General features: G+C 44.1%; 1 protein-coding gene across 1 annotated transcript; it reads right to left on the bottom strand.

The window, feature by feature from the left end:
- On the bottom strand, positions 1-12,356 carry LOC121887076 (synaptopodin 2-like protein). Its single transcript, XM_042397624.1, has 5 exons — positions 12,255-12,356; positions 8,805-8,956; positions 8,396-8,698; positions 7,778-8,181; positions 1-3,810 (listed from the first exon to the last, which is right to left on the bottom strand). The coding sequence occupies exons 1-5, from the start codon at positions 12,354-12,356 to the stop codon at positions 911-913; spliced, it is 3,861 nt and encodes a 1,286-aa protein (XP_042253558.1). The 3' UTR covers positions 1-910.
- Between the last annotated feature and the right edge of the window lie 1,200 nt (positions 12,357-13,556).

The raw sequence follows: 13,556 nt of genomic DNA, 5'->3' as shown, positions 1-13,556 counted from the left end.
GTGAGTCATGTCTATTTTTATTCAGCCGCATGTCTCTGTGGAAAAGAATCACAGCTAAACACACATGTTATACCTCTCTTGTTTCATATCAACAGATCGAATCTACTGTAAGAGGCTTTCCTTTTACGTGACAGTTGTGTTCCTCGCCTTATGAAAAACTACAGAAAAAGCATGCACCACTGCAGAGTGCAACTACAAAACTCAAAATCACAAAACACAAATCCTTACGATATATACTGTATATATAACAGAAACAGAAGCAACTTGCAGCAGACGATTCAAATTTCTTAGTAAAGCAACTGATTTGATATTGTTGGATGGCCACAGGTACTGTACGATGTTTACAGATAAGTCAAATCTGCACTTTTTACACCTTATTAGACATGTTTCTATTATGTCACTTCATCAGTGCCTCCTTCCTTTTCATCTTCTTCCTATCCAAGACTACCTCTCTCTCACCACAGGCTTGTCTCTTTCACATCCTCCATTCTTCTGTTTTTATGTTCAAACTTAGTTCTTCATCATTCAATACAATATTTACAGAACCTCATTTAAGTTTTCCATAACATCTCTCTCTCTCTCTCTCTCTCTGCGCTTTCAATCTCACGTTGTTCTCCATTTTTTAACCTTTCTCGGGTTTCCACACTACATTTGCAAAACACAGTGCTCCCTTTAATTATAACCAAATGCATTGGATAAATGAGTCAACAAGATTACATTAAAGTGATAAAATGTGCACCATGGGTGGCCATTCCAAACTGATCTTGTGATAAAACATGTGGTTGATAAAACATTAAAGCGCAGCCATGAATAACAATATTGCGATACTAAAAACACATGGACTTATTTAAAGAATGTGGCTCTTTGTTCCCATAGAGCCCTGTTTTATTATGTCCAGACCAGAATCTGTTCAGTGCATAGTGGATCCAGGGCGCCAGACGCAGGGCTGCAGACCCATGTTGGAAGTACTGAATCTAGGCCTGGGACATCTGGTAGGTTGAGCGCTGCTGGACGCTGGCCGAGAGACTCCAATGGGGTCTAGGGGACTCAGATCTGGGGCACTCTTAAACTGCCTGTTGGCCTGTGCAGTGTTGGGGGACTGAAGGTGGGAGAAAGTAGGGGTTTGGACTAGATTTGGAGCAGCAGCAGAGGAGAAGGTGGGGAGCTGAGGGAGCGGGGCGGTAGGGGCAGGGGGAGGTGCGGAAGACGGAGGGGAGGTTGCCCATAGAGGTTGGTGTGGAGTGGCGGGTGGTTGAGGTTGAGGCTGATAGGGTTGGTAGGGGGTGGGGCCAGCTGTGGGCGGAGGAGAAGTGACGTCAGAACGCCACAGGGGTTCTCCGAGCGTCGTGGCTGATCGAGGTACGATAACTTTCAGGGCGGGCCCTGTGGCTATCGGAGGGGGCGTTGAGAAGCGCTTCACCTCATACACCCGTGCAGTCTTCTGAAGACCACCCACCATTCCTCGTTGCTGCTGATAGGTGGAGGTGTCCTGGGGAACCCCGCCCCCATAGCTGAACAGAGAGGAGTTGAGCTGGTAGGGCTGGTGGCCCATAATGTCCACTGGCTTGATGCCCGCTTTCTGCCCTTTAGGTTTAGCTGGTCCAGACTTTGCCACCTCAACCTTCTTCTGGGCCTTAAGAGGACAGGAGGGAGAGAGGAGGGGGTTGTAGCTAATGGGAGGTGGAGCACGGATATTTGACGAGTACTTCCAGGTGGCAGGGAGGGAAGGCGTGGGCGAGGGCTCCCTCGTCTGAGCCGGGGAGTAAGGTGCTGCAGCAACAGAGGGAGATCGCTCCACCACATAACGATCCATCCTGCTCTGTCTGCGGGCAAACAGCTGACCTCCCTTTCCTCCCAGCTGTGGCGCCTGAGGGGTCTGTGGTTTGGGGGCCACAGGAGGTGGCCTGGGTCCCCGTTGAGCCTGCATGAAGTTGCAGGCCTCCGCCCCCAGCCTCAGCCAGTCTTCCTCAGGTCCTGACTCATGCCCAGCCTCACCACTGGGTGCAGCTCCAGACTCAGTGCCTGGGGTTCTCACAAAACGGTCATCCATATTTTGGACCATCGACATCAAGGCCGGGTTTGGAGAAACATCTTTGCTCCTGATCGCACTGAACATTGGCTTCTTGTTGCCACGACAACGGGCATCATGCAGGATGCCGGTGCGAGAAGCGGGAACTGAGATTCTCTGTTCACGTGTCGCCAGTGAATCAGCGGTAGGAGCCTGGGGAGTGGGTGCAGTTGCTATGGCAGCATGGGGGCCGGGAGTCACTGCACCTGTCATGTTGATGTAGGGCTGGGTGGATGGAGATGGAGAGGGTTGGGTGAGAGGATGAGGATGAGGAGGAGGGGTGGGCTGGGCATGGATGGAGACCTGGGCCATATTAGGTGGATGTGGTTGGGAGATGGAAAGAGCAGACATGCCAGTGGAGGGAGGTGGATAAACAGCAGGAGCAGGAGGAGGGGGAACAGAATGCGGAGCTGGGGGAGAGAAGGGTTGAGCAGGTGTTGGACAGACAGGTGAGCCTTGAGTTGCAGAGGGAGAGAAGGGTTGAGCAGGTGTTGGACAGACAGGTGAACCTTGAGTTGCAGAGGGAGAGAAGGGTTGAGCAGGTGTTGGACAGACAGGTGAACCTTGGGTTGCAGAGGGAGAGAATGGGATTGAGGGAGATGCATGCACTGGGGGGTGAGGAGCAAATGTTGGTGGATTAGGGGGAGGCTGGGAGAAAGGTGCAGACGACAGAGAGGAGGGAGGCGAGAGAATTGAGGGGGGAGAGTTACCAGAAGGGGGAGTGTTACTGTTGTTATTTCTTGGAGGGATGTACAGAGAGGTGCTAGACACTGCTCTCCTTGCATCTGGCCCTGATTGATGGCGAGTAGGTTGGATAGTCACCATGGAGATGGCTGCCACAGGCTTGGTCGCTGTGGTTACGGCTGTTGGTTTGGGTTGGGGAGGGCGAAACATCACGGAGGTTACAGATGCACGAGAAGAGGTCGGGCCAGGGGTGAAGGGGCGTGCAGTGCGGTTCAGAACAGATGGGTTAGGACTAAAGTTGGCGTTCAGTTGATGGTCTGAGTCTGTGAGTGGGTGAGGACTAATATTAGGGTTAGGATTAGGATTAAGGTTGACATGTTGCCCGTTTTGACTTGGTAGGGGCGTTTGTGAAGGCGGGCTCAAAACAACACTAGCCCGACTAACAGCTAACGACCCCCCATTGGTCAGAGCCACTGCTGGAGGAGACATGGGCGCAGGTTTAGGAGCAGTATGGGGACTGATTGGCTGCTTCGTGATGCTGCTCTCCAGCCTTGAGCCCTGATAGGCTGAGCCCTCCAGCCCTGAGACTTCCAACCTTGGGCTTTGATTGTCAGTAGTCACAAGTCCCAGATTCTGATAGGCTGAGATATCCAGCCCTGAGCTGTGATTGGTTGTCGGCGTTGTTGGAGTAGTCGGTGTGGTTGAGGGGCAGGCAGAGCTTCTCCTGTCCAGCAGGTCTAAATAACCAGTATCCCACGTGGGGTCAAATGATCCTGAGAATCCCTCTTCATCAACTTCTGAGCCACTCAGGATGGAACTGCCTCCTTCCTCCTCTGTCTCCCCTCCTGTGTCCCCTTCGGTCTCCCCTCCTCTATCCCCTTCAGCTTTGCCAAAGCAGGTCAGTGTGTACTTCTTGGCCCTCTGCCGGCGTTTCTTGAACATAAGCACCCCTTTTGAGTTGGGGTTGGGAGCATCAGTCAGCAGGGAGGCAATAGAGCGGCATTTAGTACGAGCTTCTTTCACCTGCTTCTCTACCACACTCTCCCCACGCTGTAACTCTGAAAGACAGGAAGAGGAAAGAGAGGGGAACCAAAATAAATGTGACGAACGAGAGAGGAAGCAAAGGAGAAAACCGGTGATGGGATTTTTGATGAATACATAACAAGGCACAGGCGACAAATAACGGAAACAAAACAGTGTGATGGCTCTCACTGACTGTGAGCAGAGGCTGATTTATACAGTATTATCACAGTGAGGAGCTGCTATGAGGATTACCACTGACAGACAGGAGTGTGTGTTGTGGATTTACAACAAAGAATTCCTGCTGCTCTCCAGCGTTGAGTCACACACGCCGGGAAGGTTAGAACAGAGTGTCTCTCCTGCACAAATGCTTGTTTGTGCCTATGTGTGTGTGTGTGTGTGTGTGCATCTCTGTGTTGTCCAAGGCTATTTGAGTCTTTTTAGTATCTTGGCTCACCTCACATGAATATCCTCAATATATGACTACAGCTTGATACAGTATGTGCGCACACATATCCACATATAGCTCCTATACAGATGAGTCAAGCTTTTCGAGACGCAACAAAAATTAGTGTAAACAGAGAAAACATGAAGGTGAAAACATAAAATTCCAATATCTAACTTGATATTTCAGTTTTTTACGATTTCTGCTTGTAGTTTTCCGTGCACAAGACTTGACATAACAAGGTTGAAAGGGAAAATGCGTTTTGTGCCATGAAATTTCTGCAATGAGTTTCAGACCCCTATAAAGCCTATAAAGCGCATAGACACGTTGAATAAATATCTACAGCCACATGTAGTTATTATTCAATTGCTAACTTACCTTAAAGTTTAATTTCATGTCAAGTCATTTCATCAAGAGTCAAGTCTATTAAGTAGAACAATAACATAATATTAAATTAAAACTTTCTATAGTGTAGACAGAGAACAGCCATGGTATAATTATTAATTTGAAAAAGAAAAACAACTTTTCACTTTACTAGTGTGAGTAAATCTGTGTGTAAATAAAGTTATATGTACATGAGCGAGTTTAAATTTGTCTTACCTGCGTACACGGTGTGTGAGGCTGTGTGTCCACCTGCGTCTGAACCTGATTTAGAAGTTAGGTCCCTCATCTCACAAGCGTGAGTATGTTTGTGTGTGTGTCCTTAACTTCCCTCAGACCCTCCCACACACACCCTCACAGTGTCCAGTTCTGTTCTGAGTGGGGAACCGTGTAGTCTCTGTCTCCCAGTTCTTCTCTCAGGGCACAGCCCATGTAAAGACCTTTGTCTCTGTCCAGCAACCCAAACCAACACATGATGTCAACCCACTATTCCTGTCTGTCTGACAGACATCAAACACCTGTCCAGTCTCTGTCTCATACACTTACACACACACACACACACACAAGGACGGGGAGACCCCTCACCAGAGGATATTTAGACAGTCGTGTCATTGAGTGTGTGTGCATATATGTGTGTGTTTGTGTATATGAGTTCATAAAGTCAATTATAGGTTATAGGTTACTGCTGATGTCACTCTCTGCTGCTGACACTTCACACCTAACAACCGCTGCACACACAGAAACACAACTCTAAAGCAGCAGAGCTAACAATCCCACATCCAAAGCCAAAGGCAATGCGCATGTGTGTGCGTGTGTGTAATGTGAGAAAGGGCAGGTCCCTGGACATCTCAGTCATCATTCGTCCTATAGTAAAGCCCTCACCTAAGTCATTCTGGCTTTCAGCCTCTTGTACTGGACAACAGGCCTCTCATTACTGTAACACTCATCCACATGAGGTCACGGCCCAGTCAGTGCATAGCTATTCAGTTTGATAATTATTGCCTTTTGAAATGATTAATGATGATGAAGTTAACCAGACAAGGTTAATAAAACTTTATGAGTTAAAATTAAATCCTAACATCACTGTTGTAATCATCTAAGGCTATGAACAACATCTACTTCAATCCCTCTAGCGTGAAATCTAGCGTTATAAGACACATATCAAGAGAATACATTTTTGGGGCCTTAAGAGCTAAAACTGCAATATTTCACAAGAAAAAAAACAAAAACTAGAGAAAAGTATGAAAAACAAACATAATTTTATGTAGCAGTGTCAGTTTTCTTTTATCCGACTGAAACATTCTTCTCTCGAACCCCTTAGATTTATCTCGTGACCCCTTGTGGAGATCCTGACCCTCAAGTTGGGAACCACTGGATTAATTCCTATTTTTCAGATTAACCGATCAATTGTTCAGATTATAAAATTGATTGCTCTGTCCACTCACCAGTCCAAAAGACAAAGACATTCAAATTGCAATCATGTAAAAGACAGAAAAGCAGTAAATTTTAATGTTAGAAAAGCTGCAACCAGGAGACATTTGGCATTTTTCTTGCTAAACGACCTAAACGATTTATTGATTATCACATTCGCTGTTGTTAATGGACTAATCAGCGAAACCGACTAATCATTTCAGCACTAACGTAAACACATGCCAGAATTTGCATGTGCACATACAGAAACACGCACACACATTCAGCTGTGTGGCCTGTAAGTCAGAGTCTCATCCAGTCTGTCTGTCAGAATCTTCAATACCTATAAATACAGTCAGTGAGGCAGATGCTTCGAATACTGACAGAAGAGATAGACTGCTGTTTCTGGGGACAGGAGAGGGGAGGAGGAGGGAGGTGGAATACCTCTGTCAGTATCTGGTATATATCACCCCATTAAGGGCGGCCTGTAAAAGTAACATAATGCTCCAGTTACAGAAAGTAACCACTAGATGGTGATCTAGCTGTAGATATACAGCAAGCTCAAGGACCGCTGCTGCCTTTGAGACACCGAGGGAATCTTTGAAATTTTAAATTAAAAAGTAAAAACACGGTTGTCAATAGTTATATTAGTGTAAGAAAATGGAGATGCGCTTCTTTTTGGTTTGCAGCTGGTGGATTATCCTCAAACTTAATAGTTGCAAAAGTTGCATAAGTTTGGATCCAACTGGATAAACTGACATCCAAGATCCAAATTTTATTTCATTAGCAAAAATTATTTGTCGAAAAATGGACACACACATCCATGGCATGCTGTGCAGGACTAGAATTTAGGGCTGCAACTGACAGTTATTTTCATTATCGATTAATCTGTCTATTATTTTCTATATATTATGTCTATAAAATATCGAAAAATGGTGAAAAATGTCAATCAGTGTTTCACAAAGCCCAAGATGTGACCTAAAATGTCTTGTTTTGTCCCAACCAACAGTCCACAGCCCAAAGATATTTTTGTCACAAAGTTTACTAGAAGACTATAGATACCAAATATATATTCAATATTTAAATTCTTGAAAAAATGACTCATAATGATCAATTGATCAAAATAAATTACAATTAAACAATTATTTTTCTGTTGACCAACTAATCAATTAATCATCTAATCATTGCAGCTCTGCTATAATTAGTGTTTAATTATGTCATCTTCAAAATAATTGTGATATATCAGTATAATTACCGTACACAAATAAAATCATGTTCTCCTCAATAAGTTATTAATTTCTTGTCATCACTTCTGGTGTTTGTTTGTGTTTTACAAAAGAGAATAAACACGTCGGAGGGCAAAAGGGAATATTTCCATCATGCTTTTACTTATTCCACAGAAACTCTGACTTGATGGCACACGACTATGGACAATATAACTGCACGTTTTCTCATTTGTTTTCAGTTCTTACAGTATTTTTTCATCAGCAATCAGGTAGTAATGATTTATTGATGCTTATGCTGCCACACACAGCACCTCCACTGTGGAACAAAATCACAAATTGAGATTTGCTCCTTTAACTTGCTTCTGAATACATATTTTTATCCCAAGGTGGGTAATTTGTGTGCATGTGTGTAATCATGTATACATGAAGTATATGTATGTATGTTACTTTTAAATCCTTGGTTTCAGTTTTTGAAAACTTCATTAATATTATTATTATTTATTGTCTGTAATGGTGTCACTTTGTACAAAGATGTATACTCACTGGCTTGCCGTGCTTTGTCCATGTAGGTAGTGGACAGCTCATCACTGACAGGGGTCTGCTGCGGTCCCACCATGGGCACCAGCTGGTTAGCAGATCCCAGCATCAGAGCCTCTTTCGCCCGTTCGGGAGACACGAGCGGAGGGCAGGCCAGCCCGATGCTGCCCCCTACCTCCTGGAAGCCGCTATCCACTTCTCCCTCCGCTTCCACCAAACCCTGATCAGGGGTCGGGGTGAGTGTGTGAGGCGTCAGAGTGTGAGGGGTCAGAGTGTGTGGGGTGTGAGTTGGAGTGGTCCACTCCGTCTGGGGGGGCTGATAGATGAGCTCTCTGCGGGGGACGCCAGGAAGACACTGACCCTCCCACTGCCCCGTCATGGAAACCCCTCCATCTGTAGCGCTCTCATACCTTTGAGGAAAGACAGAGGAGAGCATAGTTTCATTTATTTCATCTTTTTTTTTTTTATTTTGATGCATAAACATTTGAGACTGAAATGTAGATGCTTCTAAATTTAAACATTTGTCTGTTTATGATAAAACAACAATCATTTTGTTGGCATTTAACAACAAGATTGATTACAGAAACCTTTTAAATACCAGAAGTGGTGCTCAATCTCTCTTACCCACTCATCTCTGAGGTCTCCTCCTCTTCTTGGTTGTCATAGCGCGCAGGTGAGCGTGCATGAGGAGGTGTGCGACGCTGGCGGCGGTACGTGTGTGACTGTGTGTCTGCGTCACTGTCTGTCTCTCCGTAGTAGGCCTCGCTGTCTGGAGGAGAAGTGATGCCTCTGGGTATCCCAGTTGGGGAGAGGATGGAGGAGTGGTGGGAGGGCAAGGGGGCGGAGGGGGGAGACAGGACTCTCATCGCGGAGCGGGGAGATGCGGAGCGACCAGCGTAAGATGAGGAGTGGAATCCAGAAGGGGCCCTGGAAACATACGGTTGACAACTTGTGAAAATGCAAAACATGCATCAGTTTGGCTTCATGTAAATAATGTGTGTGGCGTACTGTAAGTGTGAGGCCATGATCTGACCTTTTAACCCTCAGGTTGAGTGTAGTGTTCTGTGTATCTATGAGGTTCATGGCCTGAGCATGACTGAGCTCTGCACACATATGGTCGCCAATGGCAACCAGCTCATCATGCTCCTTCAGTCCAGCTCTGCACGCTTTGCTGCGCCTGCGCACCTGCAGAGAGGAAAAGAGTTAATAACACATTAATACTCATAGCTGTGGCAAAGTCACCTTAGATAAACCATTTTGTCAGTACAAGGTCTGCTTTGTCATACCTAACCTTTACCTGACATTAGTCATCTCACTTTTTAGACCAGTGGTTCCTTTTTGGCTTGTGACCATTAAAACAAGAAATACTTGTGATCCATCATCATCTGTTGTGTACAGTATGTCTGTCTGTGGGTTATGACGCTGAGCAAAACATTGAACCCCAACTGTTTCCAGTGGTTAGGCCAGCACCCTGCATGGTAGCCTGCAGTCATCAGTTGTGTGTGTGTGTGTGTATGTGTGTGTATGGGTGAATGAGGCAAGACTGTAAAAAGCTTTGAGCACTATATAAATACAGTATGATTACGTTAACCCAAGAGTGATTTTTCCCCATGTTTTATTTGAATAATTTCGTAGAATATATGTTTTTTGTTAATCTGCTTTGCCATTCTATCTCTTGTCTTGCAACTTTTATCTTGAGACCCCTTGTGGGAATTGGGAACCATATTGTGTAAGTGTCCCAAAAACAGTCTTGCACAGCTTTTTGTGATTCTTTCTTCCTTGATGCTTCTCAAAATGTATGTAACTATATTTTTTCTTGCAGAATAATGAGTAATTATCTTGTTGTCTCCAGTAAGAGTTCAGAACTCTCCTCTGTTTGGGATATGAAAATCTGACATTGGCAACTCTTACTAGTAATATTCATCTCCCAACAATGGATCCAACCCAGGAGCACTGAGAATAAATGGGCGCATTTAAATACGCTACAATCACAAAATATATCAATCAGCTTCTTTCTATGAGTGATGAGGTCCCACAACAACACTTGTTGGTTATTTCACATGAGTGACTTCTGTATTATTTGTACTCCTCTTCTCACTGTTTAGAAGAGGGGTGGAGTTCAGTTGAAAAATTGTGGTCACTGTGCACCAAACAGGATTTAGTAACATTTGAAATGAAACACGACGACAGCGGTGAGGCTGTTTGCTCATGTTTCCAGACCAAAGTCAGATCAAACCCCACACAGATTAGAGTGTTAAACTCTTAATGAATAATAAGGATATTGTTTTTATGAACTTTTTTACTTTAATTGTTGCTTAATAAGTCATGAATACTTAATGTTATAGACAAATGACAAATTTTTAGGGCGATTTATAGAACAACTGACAAACAGTAGCCTTCCTCTACTGGCAGCCATGTTTGTCCATGTATCAGAAAATAACTCTTTAAGTCATGCTGCCAAGTGTTTTTTTAATGCAGCTGTTGCTGAAGGTCGCTAAGAGATGATGTCATAGGATCCTTCAGGAAGTATTTCTGTGGGGGTCGGATGATAGATGGGAAGGCGATTATTCTTGTCCACTAGATTGCAGTTTCCTCCCCTCTCTCTCCTCACACGCACACACACTAATACACACACACCTTATCACTGCAAAAATGTTGAGTGGAGTAAAGTGTGTTCCCGCACCTACTTGGATTCGTAAGAGGACACAGTATTTGCCTTTATCAGTATCTCTTGACCCAGTTATCCCATTGCACCGTCACACAAACACATTGAAGGACAAGAGCACAAACTCTATCTTGCACTTTCCCCACTCTGCCAAATGTACACACACATACAGTATACACACACACACACACACACACACACACACACACACACACACAGCACAAGTGAGCATCATGAAAGAGGGGGTTTGAACAGCTGCATCACCAGTCTGGACCAGGGGGGCATGCCTATCATTCACCATATGTTACCCACATACCCAAAATAAAACCTCACAGGAAAATCAACCACATTCCTAGACAGACGAAGAAAGACAGACACTTGTGTGAGGTGAAACTCAAAGAAAAGAATACTTACAGTACAGTTTAAGAATTGAATACTTAATGAGACAGGAAAGTGTGTGTGTGCATATACGTATCTTTGTGTGTGTGAACAAGAGACCTTTTTCCATGCCCGGCTTCCAGCACCTCTTAAATGAGCTATTCTGATCCTCTAGTTTGTGCTCCATTCCCTACCAGGCTTATCTGAGGTATGCCCAACCACACACACACACACGCACACACACCAACGAGAGGAAGCACACACTGATCAAACCCTCATTATGATGACCTTATCTGCTTGGAGATCTTGAGTAAAGAGTATTCTTTGGTGCCCAACCATGTTCTCCACCTCCATTTTGAACAAGAGGTTACGATTAAGCTTATGAGTGACTGGCCAACTTTTCAGTGTGAGCGAGGTCACATTCCTCCTCTCCAGAATAGCTTTTCTTATTAGAGAGAACATTCTGGTCTGTCAACAAATATAAACACAGACACAAAAGGCCTTTGGAGGAACCAAACTTAGTAAAAGGAAACTTATGAGGCTTTAAGTTGATTTTAAAAGTCTAATAGGTATATAATGACAAATCTGAGGCAAGTTCATTATCTACTTCCGTTATGTGTTCACAGTACAGTAGACACACTTTCATGTGCACAGCCACTCATACAGTATGTGTGAATATAATATCATTATAATATAGAATATATATGCATGCACACACATGCATGTACTGTACACTAACCTTTTTAAAAGAAACAAATACTAATCTCTGCTACTGTATAGTCGCCACTAGGACGCAGTGATGAAACCTGAGTCAAGATCAATCCCCCAAACATGTGTTCATGCTGTTCTCTGACCCACAAACCCAACTGAATCACAATTGCAGTATTGAATTGGACTGAGGCAAAATGACTATGAGAAAATTGTACTCCAAACTCATTAAGTCCTACATCGCTGTAACGGTTCTTGTGTTCAAAAGTGCACAGGTAAAAGTAGAAATAAGACTGCTGATTACTCCTCTGAGTAACGATTGCTTAGTTATAAAAGGTTCATGTGAAAAAGCAAATGTGAAATCCTGATTATGTGCATTTCAATATGATTTCTTGCAGCAAGTTCAGTGATGCTTGAACTGATTAAAATCAGTGAATACTGATTATAGAAAGTACTCACAAATGTTCAAGTGTGTCAGAAAGGTACGCAATTACACTGATACTTTTAATAAGTTACTTTCCACCCCCTACAAATACCTCCAACACCAGAGATTTAAGCTCTTAGTGCCGACTAAAGCTTGAATTACAATCACAGCGAACCACAAGACTGACCATTAAGGCCTTTCCATCAGTTACCAGCTGCTGTCTCTATTAAACCCGTCTACTCATGTTATCACCTTGTCAGTAACGTCTTCTCTGTGACATACATAAACACACACTGGCTCCACTATACCTTTGCCACCTGTAGAGGTTTTTGTTGCTCTGCTCCTCCCTGCAGTCTGAAACCCCATGGGGATCCTCCTGACAGGGAGACCACAATCTCCTCCGCTACCATCCCTGCTCCCAGCTCACAGCCTGATACAGTATGTGTGTGACGGTGTATATATGTTGCTCTCCCCTTCTTCAGTTCCTCACACTCTGCGAGTATCCCCCACTATTCTCTGTGACCACACTAAATCACTCCACCCATAAGGAGACAGGGGGTGGCTGGCTTTCATCTGCTTATACAGGAATGCTGTGTCGGAGGGTGGGCAGTGGGGAGGGTGAGAAGGGGAAAAAGTGTGTGTGTGTGTGTGTGTGTGTGTGTGTGTGTGTGTGTGTGTGTGTGTCAGTGTATGTGAGCACGTGTGCTCATCTTCCTGTATTCAACACTTGCCATGTCAGTCTCAAACACTCTGTACAGAAGGGGGATGCTTGCTGATATACCTTCCCGAAATAACCACCACCACCACTCCCCCTTCAACACCCAGATCAGCCGGCCTGGCCAGCAGCCGCAGCTCACAGATTTGTCTCCATCTCCCCGAAGCACTCCAACCATAGAGCAAAGGTGGAGGGTATGAGGAGCAATGGTGGAAAGTACCTAAATACATTTACTCAAGTACTGTACTTTACTTGAATATTTCCATTTTTATGATTCTTTATATTTCCACTCCACTACATTTCAGAGGGAAATATTGTACTTTCTACTCCACTACATTTATTTGACAGCTTTAGTTACTTTTCAGATGAAGATTTGACACAATGGATAATATAACAAGCTTTTAAAATACGAAACATTGTTAAAAATGAAACCAGTGGTTTCCAACCTTTTTGGCTTTTGACGTCTTACAAAAAGCAGTGTGTAGTCGGGGTCACATTTCAGATGTTTATGAGTTGTTAACAGCTCCACCAAATAGTGATTTTTCCCTCTAAATTTCTCACATGGTTTCATTTCAATAAATGTTCAAATGATCCAATATTTCACTAAAAATCAAAGATTAGAGAAAAAGTACAAAAACCGAAAACAGATTTGCGCATCAGAACTTTGTTTTTTCTTCTTTTCTCTCCCATTAATCATCTCACAACCCCTCAGATTTATCTGGTGACCCTGTAGAGGGGCCCCGACCCCTAGGTTGGGAACCACTGGACTAAACTAGCTAACTGTATATAAAGTAGTTGAAACTAGCTTCACCTCCAGCAGCTACAACAGTAACATGCTGCTCTAACACTGATGCTTCAGTATTAATAATCTAATGATGTCATAAATAATAATATA

This window comes from Thunnus maccoyii, chromosome 20 (genome assembly GCF_910596095.1).
Source record: "Thunnus maccoyii chromosome 20, fThuMac1.1, whole genome shotgun sequence".
NCBI classification, from domain to species: Eukaryota; Metazoa; Chordata; class Actinopteri; order Scombriformes; family Scombridae; genus Thunnus; species Thunnus maccoyii.
Note: the sequence above shows the minus strand (reverse complement) of the source record. Positions and strands in the feature narration are given on the sequence as shown.